The sequence below is a fragment of the Pleurodeles waltl genome, chromosome 1_1 (genome assembly GCF_031143425.1).
Source record: "Pleurodeles waltl isolate 20211129_DDA chromosome 1_1, aPleWal1.hap1.20221129, whole genome shotgun sequence".
Lineage (NCBI taxonomy): Eukaryota > Metazoa > Chordata > Amphibia > Caudata > Salamandridae > Pleurodeles > Pleurodeles waltl.
The window spans coordinates 397,965,606-397,989,637 of record NC_090436.1 but is presented as its reverse complement, the minus strand read 5'-3'; the positions used below and the strand labels follow the sequence as shown (position 1 = coordinate 397,989,637).

At 48.0% G+C, this 24,032-nt stretch overlaps 1 protein-coding gene across 2 annotated transcripts in view; it reads left to right on the top strand.

The window, feature by feature from the left end:
- Positions 1 to 24,032, top strand: part of PDE8B (phosphodiesterase 8B) — a 900,595-nt gene that overhangs the window by 422,807 nt on the left and 453,756 nt on the right. For both annotated transcript variants that reach the window (XM_069223470.1, XM_069223477.1), the window contains one exon: positions 18,433 to 18,490. In XM_069223470.1, the coding sequence (XP_069079571.1) occupies positions 18,433 to 18,490 (58 nt within the window). The remainder of the gene's footprint in view (positions 1 to 18,432; positions 18,491 to 24,032) is intronic.

The following is a 24,032-nucleotide window of genomic DNA, read 5'->3' as shown; positions in this document are numbered from 1 at the left end:
GAACATACAGGAGAATATGTTCATCATCTTTAGTAGCAGCTGGAACAAGATGTGGGTACATGTATCATAAATCAACCACTCTTTGGTTTTGTAACTATTTAAAGCAGTGTTAGGGACTATCCATTGCTCAATAATAGGTATTGTTAAGTTCTTCCTGTTGATTTTCTGATGTAGAAAGAATTAAAACGACCGGATTCAACAAGACTGTTTCATCATCCATATATGTTTTGTAGTTCCTTTGTGATTTGCAAAATGTCTTCAGACTTTAGAACACCTATCTTTTTTCAAAGCTCTTGTTGTGGCAACACCTAAACCCACTCAGATTTTGACATTCAAAACTGACCAGAAGCATTTAACATCCCATTCTGGGTTATTTTCCAGAGAGCTTTTTTAGTCCAATTTTCTGGATTATTTAGGAACTGGTAAGGCTCATGTTTTAGTTGATTCCCCGTCACGTTAATAATTTGTGTTTATTTTGTCATTTAGCATAGCTCTGCATGCTAATGACAGCCGCATGAGACTGGTTTGTTAGGTGAAGGGTGGTGTAATTCATAAGCAAATTAAATATTTGTATGACTGAGATTAAGTATGATCAATGCTGATGATTTTTTAATGCTCCCAGGAGATTGTCTGAGAGGATTAAGAGTGAACTGACAAACAAGCCATCTTAAAAATGGAAGTTGATGATAGTCTGGCTTTAGGCATTTGATTGACCAGAGACAAGGGACAATTGGTGAGTTGAAATGATTAAAAGGATGGGGAATGGAAAACTCAGGTAAAGTCGGACTCCCTACATTCCACGGAGTATTTGGAAAAGGTCAATGGAGTTCTTTGCAGAACTTGAGGACCTTTAGTACTCAGGTGTGCATCATACTTATAACTTGTTAATTTCTAATATCAAATGCAGTTATACCCAATATATTGATCTTAAAAGGAAAAAGGGTTGAGTTGGCTTTGCCAGAATTGAAACATGTGCGAAAATGACGCAAACATCTTCGCACCGAGGTCTTGTATGTTGTTTGCTAAAGAGAGCTATGTTAAATGTTATGCAATAGTTTTCCATGATTCTGTTTACATTCCAGGTAACAGGTTACCATCTGTAATATAAACGACATTAATTTGTATGATAAAGCTCATCTATACCATTGATGATTAAATCGTTGCTATTATCAATATCATCACACACCATATTTGTTTCACAATCGTTCTATGCCAATGATTTCATTGAGTACTCCTAAGAAAACATTAGCAGTAACTATTGCGTTCTTAGTCCAAACAGATGACTCCTTGCAGAAATAATACACTGCTAGGCAGAGTGCATAATCCTAACAGATGACTCCTGGTGAGAATAAGTGCAGAGATGTTTTTTAATCCTAATGGCTGATTCCTGGTGAACAAAGTGCAATAGAATTTGTAATCGTAATGGATGACTTGTGTTCAAAGTGCAATAGAGTTTGTAATTCTAATGGATGCCTTCTGGTGAAAACTAGTGCAATAGATTGTGTAATCCTAACCAGTGACTCTTGGTGAAAAAAATGAAAGGTCAAGTTTTTATTCTTTGCAGGTGTGGTGTGAGTATACTTCCGTAATATCATTGATGCCTTTCATTGACTTGTCATAAGCATTCTAACTTCCAGAGGGCAAGTCCTGTTTGCAGCAGCTAAATTTCACGATTGCTTAGCAAGGATTGTGTGGACTACACGTTATTTATAGTCAAGGCATTCAAGATGGTCTCCACTACTCGCAAATCTTGGGAGAGTCCTATTACTCCCTGGGACATGTAGACCTTTGTGCCTTTACTCAGGTGTTTGACATAGCTCTTCCCTTGAGATGTGAGGTTTCTCTTTAGACAGGATGCGCTCTGCTTGTCCTTAATCCTTGTCAAATATGATGTAAACTGATAATGCAGATCCAACAGGAAAAATGTCAATCTCCAATCTTTCATAATTCAAGAATCATGACTACTAAGCTGCTCAGCAGGTGACCTGTAGAGAGAGGAGTTGGATACAAGAGAGAAACTGAGGCACTGGATATCTTCACTCTGACTGTTCTTACAACTGAGCTCAATCTGCACTGCAGAAGCATTGATATCTCAAATGAGAAATAACTATTCAATTATTTCATCTTTTAGGTTCCAAATCTATAATCTTAATATGCTAAATGCTGGAGCTCTGGAACGTCCTGGAGCTGAAGCATCAATTAAATCTCTGTTATAGATGCAAAAGAATACTTGAACTACAATACTTTTTGCCATCACAATAGTCACATTCGGTAATTTGTCACTTAGAGGAAGATGCACTGAGTGGTTTTGCAGTTGCTAACCCTGCACGTTTCCCAATGTATAAATCCCATTCTGCTATTTGTATTTTTTTCTGAATCACAAAATAGGGTTTCCAAACCCTACTGAATTGCCATTTGCGTTGCAACTGTAACTTGTTACACGTGCTAGGGACTAATAGATAGACCTCAAGGGGAATAGACCCTTTCTCCTTTAGGAATCAAGGTGGCAACTTCAGGGGAAGCAGGCATGTGTCCAGGTAACCACTACCAACTCTCACTGAGGTTTTTTGAAGTTTTTCAAAATGTAAAGCAGTTCTATTTCCTTTAAAGAAAACTAAAACTGGACTGCTTAAAAATACAAAGTTTTCCATCTTGAAATGCTTTCACCTTGCAGGCCACCTTTATTGTGACTGTAGCCAACTGCAGGTGGCCATAAACTGTGACCTGCATAATCAGTATTAATTAAGCAGGTCGTCTTAAGATCCTTTGCAATTCCCTATTTTGCAAACGAACGAATTACTAGATAGGTCGATCTACAAAACGTTGGTTCACAATTTGCAACCAATTTTTGCTAATCTCATTTTAGTACATCTGGCCGGTAGATCTGTACTCTGACCGATTCTAGATGTGACAAGTTCATCAGCTGTAAGGTAAGGAATATACATTAGCAATGAACCGTGCCTTATGACAACAAGCAAACAATTCACTCTTATCAATAACTTGTTTGAGAAATAAAGGGTGATCGCTGGAGACGTCAGCTCTGGAAGGAGAGTACAGCAGGGCCTGATGGCCAGGGCAATACTGCTGTTACCTCTTCTCCCTGTCCAGCGACTTGTTTGGGCATCCATCTCCAGTCCTTACAGATTAATGTTTTCATCCAGTCCTTTACCTGTCCATTCCTTAATCATCCCTTGACCTTTCACCAGCCCAGTCGTACATCTGGAGAGATATTGTATTCCGCCCTTTGGGAAATGTCACTGTGAAAATAAATACACTTTTTCCCCTTACTGTATGCACACGTGCCCATGTAATTTTGTCTGTGTCTGAATTTATCCTTCATGTGTGTGCATATGTGCCACTCTGCATTGTGTGTGTTTATATGGTTGAACGTGGTCCCAGTTTTGGAAGCACTGGAAGTATTGTTTGAACACCTGCGCATGAATAATAGGATAGCTAGGCTTGCTTTAGGATAGCTAGGCTCACTGTCTATGTCAATGCCTGTTTAAGTAGTTTTGGGAGTTATCTCTTTAAGGTAAAGCAAGGCTTTGTTTGTTGGAAAGGTCGGAGTAGTGGGATGAAGATTATTAAACTATGGTTGTAGTTACAGCTTATTTGCTAACATCCAACTGAAACCTTTCAAAGAACTCTTTGGACTCCATCTCTAGAGTTAATTATTCTTTCTTTCATTACGGTTTGTGATAAGAAAGTAGGAAGAGCCCTGTATGAATACGGACCTGCTGGCCAAGGGATGTGGAAACTAGAGAAAGGATCAATGCCATGTGAAAGATAGAAGGCGTGAGAGCTAGGGTGTCCGTGATCATGTAAAGCCAGCCAATGTTGGGGGCTGGTAGGCCTACGAGGTCCACAGACACCTCTGTAGATAAACCCGCTTTAACATGAACTGTGCTTACAGGCTGTCTCACTTTGCCACGTGTCCTAGCTATGCCACCCAAAGGTGGTTTGGGAGTGATTCTTAAGACACGTTGACTTTACAACAGAACCCTGGTCTAGATTTATTTATTTATATATTTACTCGCTGTAGATTTTGAAGTCTTCTTTCCCAACAACCAATTTAGGATTTCCAAATGGCATCTTTGTGTAGGGGAAAGCCGTAAGAGGCAGCCGCTTCCTACTTGAAAACAAGAGCTCCCAACCCCCTAGTATGCATTGGTTTCGGAGAGCCATATGGGGAGTTAATAGAGAGCAACTCATGGCAGTATAACCTCACTCTCCCACTTACTAAGTACAGGGAGTGAATTTCCCTACCACAGCATTAAAAGCCAGGTCCAGAGAAATGTCTGCATTTTCGTTTCTAGCTTTTAACTAAGTGTTAGAAAGGAATGAAAGCCTACCACCACTCATGCTTTTTTTCTTGCTCCTTTGTAGCTAGACTCTGGTTCCATGGTTGAATGTGTGAAACCCTCAACAGGTGGCTTCCTAGACTTTATTGGCATAGTCAGAGAAACTGCTGGGGTCCAGGCTCATGCAGGAGACGGCCAGTGATTATTAAATTGCTGGCTCATTAAGAGCCTAGCAGGTGGCCTGATGTGCCTGCTTGGCAAACTCTTTTGTTTTCTCGGGATAATTTTTTGTTTTCAGAAAAGAATCTCAATGAGGAAGTTTGTTTTCAGAAAACAAAATAACCAATGGCTCTGATGAATAGGGATTTATTTTACTGCACCTGGGGGCTATTGTGAGTTTTCTCTACCAGGAACAAATTGCTTTGCATAGCAGTACCAGGTAGAGAATCCAGATGATGCCCCGTCTTAAAAAGGGTGGGGTAAACACAGTTGAAACCTGACAGGCCTGAGGCGGACCAGAATGACAGGTCAATAGTGTACAGTGGCAGAGACAGCTGAGGCTCTGTCATTGTAAACAAGCACTTCCCTCAACTCTAAACAGAAAGTGGGAGCCACAGGTTACACAGGGCAGGGGCACCACTGATTTATACCTGAGCTCCCACTCTGTCAAGTTCTGAATGACTCCATAGTTCTGGCTTTAGTGTTCAAATTTTTTTTGCAAGGCCAATCTGACTGTATGCAATTTAATGTTACGGTTGCTGTTGAGAAAAGACTGCATTTTTTAGCCCTTGGGAATCTGCATGTGTGTGACTAACAGGGCTGGCTTTAAAGTTGGTTGTGCGGCCGCACCGGGTGCAGACCTAGATTGGGGGGTGCTGACCTCAGGGGGGCGCTGTGTTTAGCAATGACTTACGAAACACAATTTAAAAGAACCTTCAGAAAAGTTCCTTGTGCGTCCAGCCTTCAAGAAACAACTAAAATGTCAAGATACCTCTTGTGATTAATGTTCCTGCTAGGGAGATAGATGGCGTTTTGTCTAGTGGCAGTTTTGACTTGTCATAAAGTAATGTAGAGGGTTAATATGCCTGCTGAAAAGAACAGAACTATGGTGGTCATTACAACCCTGGCGGACGGTGTTAAACGGCGGTAAGACCGCCAACAGGCCGGCGGTAAAAAAATGGGAATTATGACCGTGGCGGAAACCGTCAACAAAGACAGCCACTTTAACACTCCGACCGCCACGGCGGTACAGACAAACAGCGCGGCGGTCACCGCCAACAGACAGGCGGGAGACAAAGTACCGCCCACAGAATCACAACCTACCAATCCGCCACCTTTTCCGGGGCAGATTCACCGCAGATAAAAACACGGCGGAAACAGGAATTTCAAAGGGAAAACGCTCACCTCTACACACTCCACGAGGAACGACGACACCATGGAGCCGGAACTCCATATTCTTCCTGCACTAGTCTTCCTGCTCCTATACAACGATCATCAACGCCGGCGGCGAAGACAGCGGGGAGTACTGCACCTACGACATAGGGAGGGGGAGGCAAAAGACAGGGACACCCCCACGCAACACCCCCACCCCCACCCCGACCCTCACCCACTACAACACACACACCAATGCATATCCAAACATTACAGTAACAACCCCCAACCCCCCCGGAAGAATGCAAAGACAAAAGGAAATGAGTGGAACCATTGTAATATATCAAAATACAGTAACCAAATAAATAAATATATATATATACATTAAACAAAATATACACCACGATTAGTAGTGCAGGTAATGCACCATTCATTGTCCGTGGACCACTGGGCCCAAAATGCATGGGCGAGGCCCACACTAGATACCTGATCAAAACGGAGAGAACACTGCTGGGGTATTAGATAGAAATACAACAGGCACCTCAGGGGGAAGGGAAGGGGGGGGCACCTCAGCCGGATGAGTGCACGACGCCAGATCCACGAGGGGGCTCAGTGCCCATTGATGTATCCTGGAGAGTGCAAAGCCACAGTCTCTCAAGTCTCTACAGTGGGTGGTTTGCCCACTGTACCATCCTGGGGAGTGCAAAGCCACAGTCTCTCAAGTTTCTACAGTGGGTGGGTTGCCCACTGTACCATCCTGGGGAGTGCAAAGCCACAGTCTCTCAAGTCTCTACAGTGGGTGGGTTGCCCACTGTACCATCCTGGGGAATGCAAAGCCACAGTCTCTCAAGTCTCTACAGTGGATGGGTTGCCCACTGTACTATCCTGGGGAGTGCAAAGCCACAGTCTCTCAAGTCTCTACAGTGGGTGGTTTGCCCACTGTACCATCCTGGGGAGTGCAAAGCCACAGTCTCTCAAGTCTCTACAGTGGGTGGTTTGCCCACTGTTACATCCTGGGGAGTGCAAAGCCACAGTCTCTCAAGTCTCTACAGTGGGTGTGTTGCCCACTGTTACATCCTGGGGAGTGCAAAGCCACAGTCTCTCAAGTCTCTACAGTGGGTGGTTTGCCCACTGTACCATCCTGGGGAGTGCAAAGCCACAGTCTCTCAAGTGGATAACAGTCTCCACAGGTTCTGGAGGGGGACTGGTGCCCAGAGTGCTTCATCCTGTGAAGGACAGAGGTAGTGGATGCATGTCTCCACTGGTTCTGGAGGGGGACTGGTGCCCAGAGTGCATCACTCACCCCGTGACGGTCCAAGTTGCGTCACTGCCCCTGCCGCCCATGGGCTAGCGGGGCTTGAGTTGGTGGTCTTTGCCCTGTTCAGCGGAGCTTGCCATGGCGGTCTTTGCCCTGTTCAGCGGTGCTTGAGTTTGCAGTTCCTGACCTGTTCAGCGGTGCTTGCCCTGTTCAGCGGTGCTTGAGTTTGCAGTTCCTGACCTGTTTAGCGGTGCTTGCCCTGTTCAGCGGTGCTTGCCATGGCGGTCTTTGCCCTGTTCAGCGGTGCTTGAATTTGCAGTTTCTGACCTGTTCAGCGGTGCTTGCCCTGTTCAGCGGTGCTTGCCATGGCGGTCTTTGCCCTGTTCAGCGGTGCTTGAGTTTGCAGTTTCTGACTTGTTCAGCTGTGCTTGAGTTTGCAGTTTCTGACCTGTTCAGCGGTGCCCTTCATTGGGCAGCTGGGCTGTGGCTGCCGGGGCCCTCCTGGGCAGCTTGGCTGTGGCTGGCGGTGGCCTCCTGGGCACTGACTCTGGCGGTGGCCTCCTGGCCAGTGACGATCGGGCTGCCCTCCTGGGCACTGACTCTGTCGGTGGCCTCCTGGCCAGTGACGATTGGGCTGGCAGTGGCCTCCTGGGCAGCGGGGATGATGGCGGTCTTCTCCGCCATGCTGCTCCTCCCAGACTTTGGCGATTTCTTCTGCCCCTTCCCCACCGTGGGAGGAGTCACAGCTGAGTCGACACTCCCCCCGGGACCCTTGTGAGCGGCTTTGCTGGCTGGAGTCTTCACCCTCTCCCGCCGGGCACTGTCCAACTTCTGGTGCTTCACAGGGGGGGGACTGGCTGTGCTGTGGCTCCGTGTCACACTGGCTGCCCTGGTGCCCGGTGCACTCCACATACCTGTAACAACAGGCACCACTGGTCCGGGAGATTTTTTGGCTGAGGTGCTAGTACGGGACCTATGAATTGGAGGGGGGGTGGGAAAGAGGTCAAGCTTGGTCAGGAAAAGTTTCTTAGGAACACTGGGACGGGTAGCTGGAGGGGGTTTGGGAGTGGAGGAAGAGGTAGTGGTTGTAGGAGGTGTACGTTTGGTGACTTTGGGTGAAGGTGCATGCGCTGGAGGCTGTCGTGAGGTGGATGGCTGTTGGGTGGGTGTGTGCCTGCGTTTGTGTACTTTGGGAGGGGGCGTCACAGACACACTGGGAGAGGACACAGGGGACGTGTAAATGGTAGTGGGGGTGGTGAGTGCACGTGAGCGGGGTGTGGTGGTGGGTTTGCTGGTGCGGGACGTAGTGGCTGTAGTTGTAGTGCATGCAGGTGATAGTGTAGACGAGACTGGGAGGGAGGAGGGAGACGACGAGGAGGGGGACACAGTGGAGGCAGTGGATGTTGCTGTGTCTGTATGTGTGTGATGCTTGCGTGAGTGCCTGTGGGATGTGTGGTGCTTATGTTTGCCTGAGCTTCCCTTGTGTGGTGAGGTGTGTGCATGCTGGTCTGATGGTGTGCTTGGGATAGGCTGGGGTACAGGGGATTGGGTTTGGGTGGAGGAAGTTGGAGGGGGGAGGCTAGACACAGGGACAATGGCTGCCATCAGTGCTGAGGCCAGAGTTTGCAGGGTTCGATGAAGGGCAGCCTGACCAGAATGAATGCCCTCCAGGAATGCATTTGTGTGTTGCAATTCCCTTTCAACACCCTGGATGGCATACAAAATGGTAGACTGCCCAACAGTGAGTGACCTGAGGAGATCAATTGCCTCCTCACTGAGGACAGCAGAGGTGACAGGGGCAGGAGCTGAGGTGCCTGGGGCGAAGGTGATGCCCACCCTCCTGGGTGAGCGGGCACGGGGCGAAGGCTGAGGGGCTGCTGAGAGGGCGGTGCTGGTAGGGGGGTGGCGGCTGTACCTGTAGTAGTGGGGGGCACAGATTTTGCCGCCACTACAAGGGAGCTCCCATCGGAGGATGAGTCCGCGTCGCTGGTTGCAGATCCTGTGACCGCCGCGAAGCTCCCCTCGCCCTCCGTCCCACTGGTGTATTCCGAGTCCATGGTGTGGCCCTCCATGGCCATGTGGGATGCAGCTCCCTCGTGCTCCGGTGCCACTGTACCTCCGCCTGATGAAGCTGATGCACACAAGAACAGGGAGACCACAAAAAGGGGGGGACGACAGAAGAAAGACAGGTTGAGTGCATGGCTTACCGCTACCGTTGGCGGACAATACAGACACAGCAGCCCCCTGCACTACGCCGCGCTGTTGGGCTCTACAGATGCAATTCCTGGGATATGGCCTACATGGCTATGGTCGACATCTGCACACATAGATGACACAGGGGCATGTATACCTGTACTTGCCACTCTACAGAGGTGGGGTGGGGTGCCACATGGCCTGCATTACGGAGGGGCCTAGCCTACGGAACTCGCCCTGGCCTAGGGAAACCCACAGCCCTCCTCCCCCACCCAGACACCTACACTGCGCGCAAAGTCCGCTGAATGATGTTGTACTCACCCCCTTGTGTCTGCTGTGATGCCCTCAAGCGCCCATCCATCTCAGGGTAGGCCACCGCCAGGATCCGGAACATCAGGGGGGTCATGGTTCGACGGGCAACCCTCCCACGTTGGGAGGCCATCCCCAGCTGAGCCTCCTCCGTCTTCTTGCTCCAGCGGCAAATGTCCTCCCATCTTTTACGGCAGTGGGTGCTCCGTCTGTGGTGGACCCCCAGGGTCCGGACGTCCTTGGGGATGGCACGCCAAATATCCTTCTTCTGGTGGGCGCTGACCTACATGAAATGTACAGGGGAAGAAGAGAAGTCATTAGCAACTGCACCGTCGAAGTGAGTGGCCCACATCCCTAGCCTTGCCATGTGGCACATGCATTCACAGTCCTTCATGCATGCAGAACTGTGCCCCCTTCCTTCTTACAACCAGCCCTCTCCACACAGGCATAGCCCATACAACGTGCTCCCTGTGTACTTACCTGTTGGTCTGGAGGACCGTAGAGTAGCGTGTACTGGAGGAGGACCCCGTCCACGAGCTACTCCAACTCCTCTGCAGTGAAGGCAGGGGCCCTTTCCCCAGACACACGAGCCATTGTCTCTTCCAGACCGAGGTCACAGCAGCACTTGCAGTGTAGGTCCTCTCCTGTTTAAAATCAGGTATCGAGTGATTGAACAGCTAGAAAATGGCGGTCACGTCCGCGGCGGTCACGTTCGTGGCGGTGTGTAGCATCACCGCCGGCGTACATCGTCATTGGCTCCTGGGACCCATAGGGTCCAATGTTAACCAATGCAGCATTGCGCCGCAGCCTTCGTCCGCCTACCGCGACGGTGTACAACGCCAGCACAGTTACCTCACATCCCATTGTCCCACTTTAGAGGTCAGGCAGCCGCCATTACCAACATGGCCTAATTACCAACTGCGTCACACAGACCTAGGCCTTGTCGCACAACACAAATACAGGGCAGATTCTGTGTATGAATGGTGTTCTGTGTAGACTGTGGGTACATACCTCTGAGTTGTTTGACTCTGTGGTCGCTGTTGTCCTTCCTAGGCACCGTCAGCTGGGACATGTGAGGAGATGGCGGAATCCTCCGGTGTACCGACCGCTGGTGGACCTGTTGACAATGGAGGAGCGACATTTGATCATCACCTACAGGTTTGACCGTGCCACAATCCAGGAACTGTGTACCCAGTTGGAGCCAGACCTGATGTCAGCAATCCACCATCCCACAGGGATCCCCCCTCAAGTGCAGGTGCTATCAGTGCTCCATTTCCTTGCAAGTGGATCATTTCAAACAACAGTGGCCATGGCATCAGGGATGTCCCAGCCTATGTTTTCCAACGTGTTGTCCAGAGTGTTGTCTGCCCTGCTGAAACACATGCGGAGCTACATCGTTTTCCCTCAGGTGGAGGATTTGCCTACAGTGAAAGGTGACTTCTATGCCCTTGGACATATCCCCAACATCATAGGTGCCATTGATGGGACCCATGTAGTTCTGGTCCCCCCCACAGGAGTGAACAGGTGTACAGGAACCGGAAGAGTTATCATTCCATGGAGGTACAGATGGTATGTTTGGCAGACCAGTACATCTCCCAGGTAAATGCTATGTTCACTGGCTCTGTGCATGACGCCCACATCCTGCGGAATAGCAGCATCCCTTATGTGATGGGTCAACTCCAGAGGCACCGGGTGTGGCTATTAGGGGACTCTGGTTACCCCAACCTGTCATGGCTACTGACCCCAGTGAGGAATCCCAGGAGCAGGGCAGAGGAACGCTACAATGAGGCCCATGGGCGGACTAGGAGGGTGATCGAACGCACCTTCGGCCTCCTGAAGGCCAGGTTCAGGTGCCTCCATATGACAGGTGGTTCCCTATTCTACTCACCAAGGAAGGTGTGCCAGATCATCGTGGCCTGCTGTATGCTTCACAATTTGGCTTTGCGACGACAGGTGCCTTTTCTGCAGGAGGATGGTCCAGATGACGGTGTTGTGGCAGCTGTGGAGCCTGTGGACAGTGATGAGGAGGAAGCAGAGGAAGAAGACATTGACAACAGGGACTCAGTTATCCAGCAATATTTCCAGTGACACACAGGTGAGAATACATTCCTGCCTACTACAAGTACTTTTACACTTCTACCTCTATCCTGTCTGTCGATTTCAACCAGTATATGGTAACTGAGTTGTACATTTCACAGGTGTGGTTTCCAATGTGTGTTATCTGCTTACATTCCTCATGGACTTGAGATGTGTGACATAGGTATGTTGACATTACATTTGAGAACGCATTTTGTCACTGTCATTGCTAATACACATTTTCAAAATCACAGACTGACTCCAGATTGTTTTGTGCTTCAAGGGTGTTTATTGCAGTGCTGAATATTGGAGGGGGGTTGTAAAATGGTGAGGGGTGATGGTGGAGGAATGTCCATGGCAGAGTCCAGTCTATTAGTCTCACAGGTGCATTGCCCATATGGGCATAGGAAGTGGAGCTGGGGCAGTTCCAGTATGGACAGGGTTACAAAGTGGGACAGTAGGATGACAATCAGGGTGGTCTCATTTCTTGGCGGGGGTCTTGGCATCGTGCTCTGTCTTGTTCCTGGATCTCAGGGACCATTTGCAGGGTGGTTCTCCATCTGCAGGGGGTGGGGTGCTGGTGTGGTGGTCCTGTGGCGGTGCCTCCTGTCCACTAGCTCTGGCGGAGGTGGTGGGCAGTTCATCGTCCATGCTAGTGTCAGGGGCACCTTGGAGTGCCACAGTGTCCCTCCTGGTGTTAAGTATCTCCTTCAGCACCCCTATGATGGTGCCCAGGGCGGTGCTGATGGTTCTGAGTTCCTCCCTGAAGCCCAAATACTGTTCCTCCTGCAGGCGCTGGGTCTCCTGAAACTTGGCCAGGACCGTTGCCATTGTCTCCTGAGAGTGGTGGTATGCTCCCATGATGGAGGAGAGGGCCTTGTGGAGAGTGGGTTCCCTAAGCCTGTCCGCCCCCTGTCGCACAGCAGCCCTCCCAGTTCCCCTGTGTTCCTGGGCCTCCGTCCCCTGGACCGTGTGCCCACTACCACTGCCCCCAGGTCCCTGTTGTTGTTGGGGTGGTGGGTTATCCTGGGTTCCCTGTAGTGGTGGACACACAGCTGATTGACGTGTCCTGGGTACGGAGGTATGGGCCCGCTGGGTGGGTGCTGTGCTGGTGTTACCAGAGGGTGGAAGGTAGGTGGTGGCCTGTGACTGGGTGTGGGGAACCGACTGTCCCGAGGTCCACGATGGTCCGGGCTGGTCATCTGGATCCAGTTGGACAGAGCTGCTGTCATCACTGTGGGCCTCTTATGTGGGTGGGGTGGAGATGTCTGGACCCTCCTGTCTGGTGACGTTGGGTAGTGGTCCTGCAGGGGTGTAAAGGCATGATTATTGTATCTGTGTGTGTCATGGTGTGCAATGGGTGGGTGAGCGTGTACCCCAGTGCTAGCATTCCTGTGTGGGGGCTTGTGTGATGATGGTTGAGGGGGGTGTTATGGGTATGTGCAGTGGGCATGCTTTAGTGATGGGTGTCCATGCTTTGTTGTGTCATGCAGGGCTTGGTGTTGGGATGGGTGGTTTGTGTTATTAGTACATTAGTGAGGAGTTGGAGTGATAGGGGAGGGGGCAAGGGTGGGGGTCTGTGATAGCATGCAGGTAGGGTGGGGGATATGATAGTTAAGATTTGACTTGCCAGAGTCCATTCCTCCACCGACTCCTGCGAGGCCCTCAGGATGCAGAATAGTCAAGACCTGCTCCTCCCATGTTGTTAGTTGAGGGGGAGGAGGTGGGGGCCGCCGCCAGTCCGCTGTACCGCGATGTTGTGTCTGGAGACCACAGGACGCACCTTCCCCCGTAGGTCGTTCCACCTTTTCCTGATGTCATCCCTATTTCTTGGGTGCTGTCCCACTGCGTTGACCCTGTCGACTATTCTTCGCCATAGCTCCATCTTCCTAGCTATGGAGGTGTGCTGCACCTGTGATCCAAATAGCTGTGGCTTTACCCGTACGATTTCCTCCACCATGACCCTGAGCTCCTCCTCCGAGAACCTGGGGTGTCTTTGCTGTGCCATGGGGTGGTGTGGGTGATGTGTGGGGTGGTGTATGTGGTGATAAGTGTGGTGATATGTAGTGGTATGGGGTGTTTTGTGCGTGGAAGTAGTGTGGGTGATGGTGTTGAGTGCCTGTGGCTGCTAGTTTGTGGATGGTGGTGTCTCTCTCTGGCCTTCTTTCAGATTTTTTTTGTCGTAGGGGTTTGTGGGTGATGTGGGTGTGTGTTTTATATAGTATTGAGTGTGTGGGAGTGGTGTGTGTATTTCGAATTGTCCAATGTGGTGGTGTTTTAGAGATGTGTGTGTATTTTGAGCGCGGCGGTGTGTACCGCCAATGGAATACCGTGGTTGAAAGACCGCCGCGTGGATTCGTGGGTCATGATATCATGGGCGTATTTCAGTTGGTGTGACGGTGTCGGTTTTGTTTTCACCAGTTTATCACTGACCTTTGGTGTGGCGGACTTGTGTGGGTGTCTGAATTTCGTCGGATTTCGGGATGTGGGTCATAATAGCTGTGGCGGATTTCCGCGGCCACGGCGGTGTGTTGGCGGTCTTCTGCACAGCGGTAAGCGGCTTTTACGGCCAATGTTGTAATGACCCCCTATATTTTAAGTGGATAGCTGAGTGGATTATTAAAAACAGTCTTTACAAGTGCTTTAAAACAAATTAATATATGTGAAAGGGGAGCTATGAAGAGATGAGGGGCAAAATAGCCAGGTGGTAGTGAGTGAATCCGAAAAGGTGGTCATGGGGACTGTCGCACAGGGCGACACCAGCGCTAAAGCCATCTCTGGTGGCTAACATCACTTTTGAAGCTGATCCTGCATCCCTTGAGCAAACTAATTTATGGAGCTGGACATATAGCATCATATGGAATGGTTATGATCATAGCCAGCAAGGAGACACATTTAATGGCCTTGTAAAAGTAATCCAAGGGCTCAGAAAACGTACTTGCCAGAGTTAAGGCTCCCAGATAGGGACTTTCTTTATCGTAAAGACTTTTTCTCTATCCTCTAAAATAGATCACTTTTTAATAACATGATTTTGTTTGCAAATACTATAATACAACTTCTGCCTGTATGCTGGCTACCTAAAATTATTGGCTTGTTTCATTAATAAGGGTTGTTTAGCGCTGTACAAATTAAATAATGTGATTACAAACTGTATGTTTCTGTGGGTGGGACAATGCTTTCCATTTCCATTAAAAGCTGGATGGTAGCTAATATGTTCCCACACAAAATATGTAAATTTGAACATCCTTGGCATTCGTTGTGACCATTTCTGTAATTTAATTGGCTTTTTTTGGAATCCACAAATGTTCAAATCATGTTGCTTGTTAGGGTATTCGCTTGCATTTCAGAAAATGTTATATTTTATTAGCGAATCAGGCCAGTTTATCTTACTTCCTTGCTCTCTCCCTTAGCTCTTTTAATTTTCCCTTCTTCTTCTTTAACTCAGTCTATTATTTCTCCCTTACGTCCTTCTTTCCTTCCTTTATTCTTCCCTCGATTGCTTCTTCCCTTTCTTTTCTGCATTCTCTTCTCTTTGCTTTTAACTATCTTTATCCCTTACCCTAAATTCTTTCTCATTTACTCCCTCCCTTCTGTCCATATCTCATTTTCTTGGTCTTTTCTTGCCCCTTTAATTCTGTTTGTCTGTTCTCCCGTTCTTTGCCTTTTATCTCCCTCGCTAAGCTTTTTGTTTGCTTCTCTTTCTCCTTTCCATTTTCCTCCTTTTTTCCCACCTCTCATTTTTCATCAATTTACTCCTTGCATCATAATTGTATTTAGTTCTATTCTTTCATTTCCCTTTCTGGTTTTCTCTTTCAATTTTGTCTTGCTTTCCCTCTTGTTCATTTGACCCTTTCTCTTCATCACTGTCTTTATCTCATCTGATTTTTTTCATGACCAATATTCCCTACAAGAACACATTGTGGGAAATTAGGTTGTTGGTTGACTGGGGACTGACCTACTCATCAAGAAGCAGCCACAGTGCCTTGCAAGGTGAACCACAAAAAGTTGCTAAATCAACCTGTGCTTAACCCAGGGTAGCTTGGCTCAAAAGGCAGTCAGGCTTAAATTAGAGGCAATTGTAAAGTATGTATGCAGCACACAAACAGTAATAAAATTAAAACACAGCACAAGAAAAATCCTAAACATAAAGTACATTTTAATAAACTATTTGACACCAAAACTACAAAACTCCAATCAGTAGAACCAGAGTTATGATTTTGTAAAGTTTTTAGTAAAAACTAGCGCCTAAAAGATCAAAGCGCCAACCTGGGCCTTCTAGTTAGGGGAGACTGAGTCAAAATTTAAACTTAAGGCTGCCCCTGATGGAGCACGGTTTGGATACAAGAAGTGGATTGGGCCAGGTCAGTGCTTACCTTCGGGCTTAGATGAATTCTTCAAGAAAAAGTTCTGAGAAGGTAAAGTTCCGAGGGGCAAGACTGCAGGAGGTGTCCGAGGAGGGAGCATTGTTGTTGGATGGCCTTGGGTTGAAGCTACAGTGAAGATTTCTATGTTTGGACTTAGTTGCCGAAATTGATGTAAAACATTTCTAGCAGTACGAGGCAGAGGGCTGTAGCTGAAGACAATTCCATGAGGTCGGAGACCCTTTGGGGAAGGACTGCTGAAAAGGATTAGCTGCTGCAGAGAAGAACATAGCGGGAGAAGCTGCAAAGTAAATCTGGCTGGTGATGCACCTCAGTCAGATTGGCGAGCAGATTGGTCCCGGTCTCCTCCGGGTTCTCAGAGCAGTTTTTGGCCAAATTTTCTTTCGCATTTAGTTTTGGGAATTAGCCAATTTGACATCTTTACCACCACAACCAAGCACCAGGACTCGTGAGACACCACTTGGGGGTTCAGGACTCACTCAGACTGGATCCAGGTGCAGGCTTAAGATGGTGGGAGCTTTTTATGTCCCTGTGACTCTGAACAGGATACCAGCAAACTAGCCCTTTGAGTGAGTTCTGGTAGTTCTGGGTGTGGATGAAGTTGCAGGAGTCACAGCAGGGCTGGTCTCTGAGGGTTCAAGACAGGCTCCAGGCAGCAAAGCAGTCATTTCAAATACAGCAGCAGTCTGGCAGAATACACAGCAGGTCACAGCAGCAGACAGTCCTCTGAGAGTCCTTCCACAGTAGCGAACTGAAGAGTGGGTCTGAAGGTCCAAGTTTTCACTCTGGAGACCTTCTTCTGCAAGATGGGAGAGGCTTCTGGAAAGGTTCTTTGAAGTACATGGAATTTCCTGACGACCTTGCCCTGGCTGCATGCTGGCTGCAGTGACAATATAGGGTAATTAGGCCCTTTGTGCAGAGGTAGAGCAAAGATTATTCAGGTGTAAGTGTGGCTGCTCAGTTCTGCCTCCCACATCCTGCCAGCAGATGGCCCATTGAGGCACACTTAATCCCTCTATTGTGTGAATGTCTGTGAGGAATTCACAAAGTCTAACTGTTACCTACGCCCAAGCATGTGACCCAAGACAAGCTGCTGGCAGAAAGGGCTAAGGGTAGGAAAATGCCAACTTGCTAAAAGTGGCATTTTCAAATTTGTAATGAGAAATCCGACTTTACCACTAAAGAGTGTTTATCATTACAATTTCATAGGAACCAAACATGACATATCTACCGGCTTCCAAATGTTTATGTAATGTATATTAAATGTAATAAGGAATCCCCAATGTTATCTTATGGGAGGGGTAGGCCTCACAGTACTGAAAAATAATTTTTGATGTTTTCACTACCAGGACATGTATAACTTAAAAGTACATGTCATACCTTTTAATTACACAGCACCCTAATCTATGGGCTACATAAGACCTACCGTTGGGGTCACATATGCAATAAAAGGGGAGTTTAGGGCCTGGTAAGGGTGTTTAAATCCCAAGTCGACCTGGCAGTTTAAAACTGCATTCAGGCTGCAATGACATTCCTGGACATGTTTTAAGGTGCTACGTAAATGGGTGGCACATTAAGGCCCTCATTCTGACCTTGGCGGGCGGCGGAGGCTGCCCGCCAAAGTCCCGCCGTCAGGTTACCGTTCCGCGGTCGAAAGACCGTGGCGGTAATTCTGACATTCCCGCTGGGCTGGCGGGCGGCCGCCTTCAGGCCGCCCGCCAGCCCAGCGGGAAAGAGGCTTCCACGATGAAGCCGGCTCGGAATCGAGCCGGCGGAGTGGAAGCTGTGCGACGGGTGCAGTTGCACCCGTCGCGTATTTCACTGTCTGCGCAGCAGACAGTGAAATACATTTAGGGGCCCTCTTACGGGGGCCCCTGCAGTGCCCATGCCAGTGGCATGGGCACTGCAGGGGCCCCCAGGGGCCCCGCGACCCCCCCTACCGCCATCCGGTTCCCGGCGGGCGGACCGCCGGGAACTGGATGGCGGTAGGGGGGGTCGGAATCCCCTCGGCGGCGCAGCTAGCTGCACCGCCTTGGAGGATTCCAATGGGCGGCGGTACACTGGCGGGAGACCGCCAGTGTTGCCGGTCCGACCGCGGCTTTACCGCCGCGGTCGGAATGCCCATTGGAGCACCGCCGGCCTGTCGGCGGTGCTCCCGCGGTCCTCCAACCCGGCGGTCATGGACCGCCAGGGTTGGAATGACCACCTAAGTGTTGCAGTGCCCACCGGTAGCATTTAATGTACAGGCCCTGGTGTAGTATACTACTCTAGAAGAGACTTACAGGTGTATGCCAATCAAACCATGTTTAGGGAAGCGAGCACAAGCACTTTAGAACTGGTTAGCAGTGGTAAAGTGCACATAGTCCTAAGGCCAACAAAAACAAATTTCAGCAAAAGTTGGAGGTAAGTAGGCAAAAGATTTGGGGGAAGACCACCATAAGGCTAGCCGGTCTAACACACATAATATGTAATCATAACAATTGATACTATTGTAATTATCTAGTTTGACCACAAAGTGACTTTGATCTTTTTTTTGTTCTAGCACTCCAGACCAAGAAGAAACAACAGTGCTCCCCCTCCTCCTTGCAGGATTTAATAGGGTAGGTATTATCCACTCACAATGTATATTGCTACTCTTAACCATTAACGAAAGAAAAAAGGAAAAGGCCAAATAGTGGATGCAGTCACTTCATTTCCATATACAGTTATGAGAATTTCTTGCACCAAACCAAGAAGCAAATTGATATGGGCCTTTAATAGACAGAGGCCCTCATTCTGACCTTGGCGGGCGGCGGAGGCCGCCCGCCAAAGTCCCGCCGTCAGGTTACCGTTCCGCGGTCGAAAGACCGCGGCGGTAATTCTGACTTTCCCGCTGGGCTGGTGGGCGGTCGCCATCAGACCGCCCGCCAGCCCAGCGGGAAAGAGGCTTCCACGATGAAGCCGGCTCGGAATCGAGCCGGCGGAGTGGAAGCTGTGCGACGGGTGCAGTTGCACCCGTCGCGTATTTCACTGTCTGCGCAGCAGACAGTGAAATACATTTAGGGGCCCTCTTACGGGGGCCCCTGCAATGCCCATGCCAGTGGCATGGGCACTGCAGGGGCCCCCAGGGGCCCCGCGACCCCCCCCTACCGCCATCCGGATCCCGGCGGTCGGACCGCCGGGATCTGGATGGCGGTAGGGGGGGTCGGAATCCCCTCGGCGGCGCAGCAAGCTGCGCCGCCTTGGAGGATTCAATGGGGCGGCGGTACACTGGCGGGAGCCCGCCAGTGGGCCCGGTCCGACCGCGGCTTTACCGCCGCGGTCGGAATCCCCATTGGAGCACCGCCGGCCTGTCGGCGGTGCTCCCGCGGTCCTCCGCCCTGGCGGTCTTTGACCGCCAGGGTCAGAATGACCGCCAGAGTCACTAACCAGAAAGGCAAGAGAGTGTTGTGCTAAGGAACAATTGGTTTGTGAGACATTTGTAACAATGAGTTAATTTAATTTTGAAAAGAGGGCCGTAAAGTATGCCTCTGCAAACTTTTGATTATGCCTAAGTAAGCAGATAGATTTTGGTAATCCCACTTTACTCTTTGATGCAGAACTACTGATAATTATGCAATTTCTCTTCTTCATGTAGTTAAAAGTGCCTTGGGAGTAAAATCCTACCACAAGGGCACATTTAGCGAGAGTAAGCGGCCACGTGCACTCGCTATTTGTGTTCTGCTGCATTTAGCAGTGTTTCATAGTACAAAATGCTTTCTTGTGTCCATTGTGAATATGAGAGAAAATAGCACTATATTCTTTGGCCCTCATTATGAACATGGCGGTTCGGCCCGCCATGCCAGCAGTGGCGGCTGAAGCCACCAGCCGGCATGGCGGGCTGAGCCGCCATATAATAAACATGGTGACACGGCAGCCGTCACCCACCACCAGGCTCCCACCGCCAGGCAGCCTGTCGGCGGGATGAAACACCATCCACCAGGGTAGCGGCGCTACCCTGCGGACAATGTTTAATTCCCCGCCAGCATTTTCCTGGCAGGAGATCCCACCAGGAAAAGGCTGACAGAGGGGCCCCTGCACTGCCCATACATTTTGCATGGGCAGTGCAGGGGCACCGGTGCAGAGCCCCGTCGCGCAGGTGATCTGCGCGACGGGTGCAACTGCACCTGCCGCACAGAAGCATTGACGGCGGCTCCATGTGGAGTCGCCATCAATGTCCCGGCCGAGCTTTTCTGTGAGCCGGCGGGCAGAATCAAGGTTTCCGCCCGCCGGCTCACAGAAAAGTTCATAATGTGGCCAGCGGGATTCCGAGGTCGCTGGCGGTCAGTGTTTTGACCGCCAGCATGAACACGGCGGTTGTTTCCACCGTGTTCATAATGATCCCCTTTATTTTGGGAATTTATCAAACTCCATTAAAAGTCAAAAATAAACAACACAATTGGAATACATACAGATTGAAAAATTAATGTTACATTAACATTTTACTAGAACAGAATTGATAGATTGGTTAAGTAATACCAGTCACACCTTAATGAGCCACTCCTTGAGTGATGCATGACCCCCTGACTATATTGAAATATTTCTGCAAAAAGTGAGAAATTCAAGGCAAGCACCTGGAAACTAATGGGTGATCAATCAGGGATTGACCATCTTATTAAGGAAACTTGCCAATGGGAGTCATATAAAATCTCCTTCCAGTAACTGTAAAAACATTAGAGCTGGACGAACTTGATTAAAAGGGCCTTATTTTTTAAAGAGTGGTAAGATGAAATCGGTGTGTGAGGTTACATAAAATTGCAAAACATAACAAATTGTAAAGTGTCTTGGGCAGAGATAGAATTGTAACTACAGGTATTAAGTTTCAAGCCAAGGTTCAAGCCATTTGGGGAGGCTAACAGCCAGTGCAATTGATTCAGCGTGAACCTTGTCAGCAGAAAGCAGTGGTTTGGTATACTGACCCTGATGAGACAGGGTTCCATCCACAGAATAGTTTTTACTATATAGCTAGCTCTTGCAGATGGTTTAAAAAGTCCCACAGCGTCTCTGTTTTGATGCCACACTGCGGTAAACATTTTTTGTAGCTAGGTCATATCTGACTTTACTATCATCGTGGGGTTTCCAAACAGTTCTGGGTGGCCCAGGGATGTAACAAGGGATTTTACGTACTTGAACCAGGGGATTCTCAGAGCTTGATCAAGTGCAAAACAATACCATAATTTCCTGGTTTACCTTAGTCTCCAGCCACAGCCAAACTGCAATCCATCTCATTAAGGGATGGAAAGCTAGTGTGTCTGCTACCTACTGAACACCTAGCTTTTGGTGGGTGAAAAAAGCAGGAATGCATCGAGGAACACCGAGAAGCCATCTCAAATATTTTTTCAGCTATCTGGAGTGTCAAGAGGTCAGCATAGCCCCAGATGTCGCTACCATATGTCCTTGCTGAGACCATTTGGCCTGATATTTCTTAAGAAGGCCATGCAATAGTTCCTTGCCTAGTCTTGTGACATGGTTCCAAATAGCAGTAATGACTCTTGTAAACAATTTCTTTTGGAAACAACTAAGGGGGCGAATATCGAGCCCTATCAAACTGGACCCTAGCTAGGGAAAGAACAGACCTTAGCCAGCAAGTAGCCCTCTGTTTAAAAAGTTGTAGCTCTTGATTCCCCTGTTCCTATGGCCATCACGAAGGAAAGATTGTAGTTTGTTGAAAAATCCAGAGACCTCATAAAAGAAACAAAGGAGTCAATTAATTTTTGCAAGCCCACACCTCTTCTGGCTTAGAGAACAGCGACATCTGCATATAGTAGGGCCAGGAGGAGCCATGTGCCCACCAATGGAAAATCCTGGCTGTATTTTAATAACTGACATTCAAGGCCATTTACCTATAACGTGAGTAGGAAAGGTACCAAGATGTACCACTGTCGGACCCCACTGTGCACCTTAAAGGGGTCAGAGCAGGATCCATCAATATTATAACGGACTACATCTGACACGTCTTTGTGCAGATCTCTGAGAAGGAAAACAGTGTTAGGGTCGACCCCTATAGTTAAAAGCATGGCCCATAATTTGCCATGGTTAAGTCTCACGGAAGCTTGTGTTCAATGCATGAAGGTTATGTAAATAGTGCCTGGTTTAGCAATTGTATATTTAGAGCTCACAAAATGCAAATTGATCGATTGTGGTCAGGCCCAACCTAAAACCATATTGCAGGTCTGGTTGGATAAAATGTGATTCTCCTCTGCTCAAGTCAATAGTCTATTAAGAACCGTCCTCCATAAGTAAATACTAAGCAATCACGGAAAAACAAAAACAAAAAAAAAAACATATCACACCTGACGTAGTACCTTAACTAACCTCGCCATATCAGCCCGAAAATGTACAGTTGGATAATAAGCGCAACTTCACCCAGACATGAACACACAAATTGACAGAAGAGGCCGATGCCCTGTTACCCCTGCCCTCGCCCCAATACAAACCATATAACATGCAAACAAGCACTAACATACCTCATGCCTATATAGCTGAATGTTACCGTAGTCACTTAGAATACTATTAAATATACTTAAGTAAAACTATAGATATGCCTACTGCTATTGTTCTAAATTGTTTCAAGTTAAGTTGTATGTCAGTACATTAAAAATGTAACCGTACTGTATGGGAATTACAAGTACGTGCAGAGGCACATGACAAGGGAAAAATGTTTATTCTCTTACTAATTCGAGTGACATGTACGGTTATTCGTGTGATGTGTTTAATAAACAGATTTAAAAAAAAAAAAAAAAAAAAGAACCGTCCTCCAAAGCACCTTCCCTATGGAATCTATTAAAGAGGTGGGCCAGTAACATTTTGGGTCCTCCTTGTCCCCCTTCTTGAAAATTGGGACAGTAATTGAGGAAGACCATGAGAGCAAAGGGCCGACCCTGTTAGCTGCATTGAGTACAGGGGCCTAAATCTCTGGTTCACTCAGGAAAAGATAAACTTGGATCCTATTTGAGCCAGGGGCCTTATTTCTTTGACAAATCTAAAATTCCAACTTTGACTTCCTCTACTGAGAAAATCAGGGTTGAGATGCCAGTGGGAGAGGGGCTGATAAGCTAACCTCCATGGGAGGAACAGGAGGTGGAGTAAATTTCTGAAAAATGACTAGCCCACCTATCAACTTTAGTACTAAATGCTAATAGTAAGTTGGGGAAGAATCGTACCCCAAGAGCAAATTTAGTGAGTCTTAGCAGCTGCTTGCACCCGCTAATCATGTACTAGCATTTAGCACTATTTCTTAGCACAAAATGCATCCTTGCATCAATTGTGGACACAAGGGAGCATTTTTGTGCTAAGAAATAGCACTAAATGCAGAATTACTCTTCTAATTCAAGCATAATCTCATGGAATTCTTAGCTAATTCCTCATAATTATGCTACATGGAATTGCGTGAGTTACAAGCACCCATACCCTACAGGCAGGTCAGGGTTGTGTGAGTAAGAGCACAGTGATAGAGATCATTATAATACCCATTTAATTTATTATGAAAAACAGGATATGTCAGAGATGCTGTTTCGTTTTATTAACATAAGGAAAGAGAGTATGCTACCAGAGAGGCAGTCGTGGTTGTGTGTGGCAATACAATATGAGAGAAGCTTTTGGAACTCATATTTCATTTAATTTGATGAACAGAGCAGAACTTGTCATACAGGGCGACATGTATATGTGGAGGTAGACAACAGTCGGCAGAAATTGGTACTCCTCTTTAAAAAAAAATACCCGTGTCCATCTTCGGTTAAATATGTAATTGGGGAAATACCTGCTCTTACAATGCTGAGTATAATATTGGATGGTCCAGGGATATGCAGTCTCACTCTTCTAAAAGTCCTGGAACATCCCCTGCAGTACCTTGATCCTCTTGCAAAGCAGATACCTTTATTCTGGGTAGCTGGACTGCAAGGACTTCATGACTCCTGGACAACTGACTTCCTAGAGACATCCTACATGTAGGATTCAGCTTGCTAGGCCTTTCTTCTCCTCCTTCAAGCAAAGTGCCATTTCCTCTTCACATACCTGATAGGACAGCACAGTCATCTTCAATGGGAGATAACAACAGCAGGGCATTAACCTAAAGTCCTAGTCTTGTGGAAATATCAACTCCGAGACTCCTGTTTCTTGTTGAAA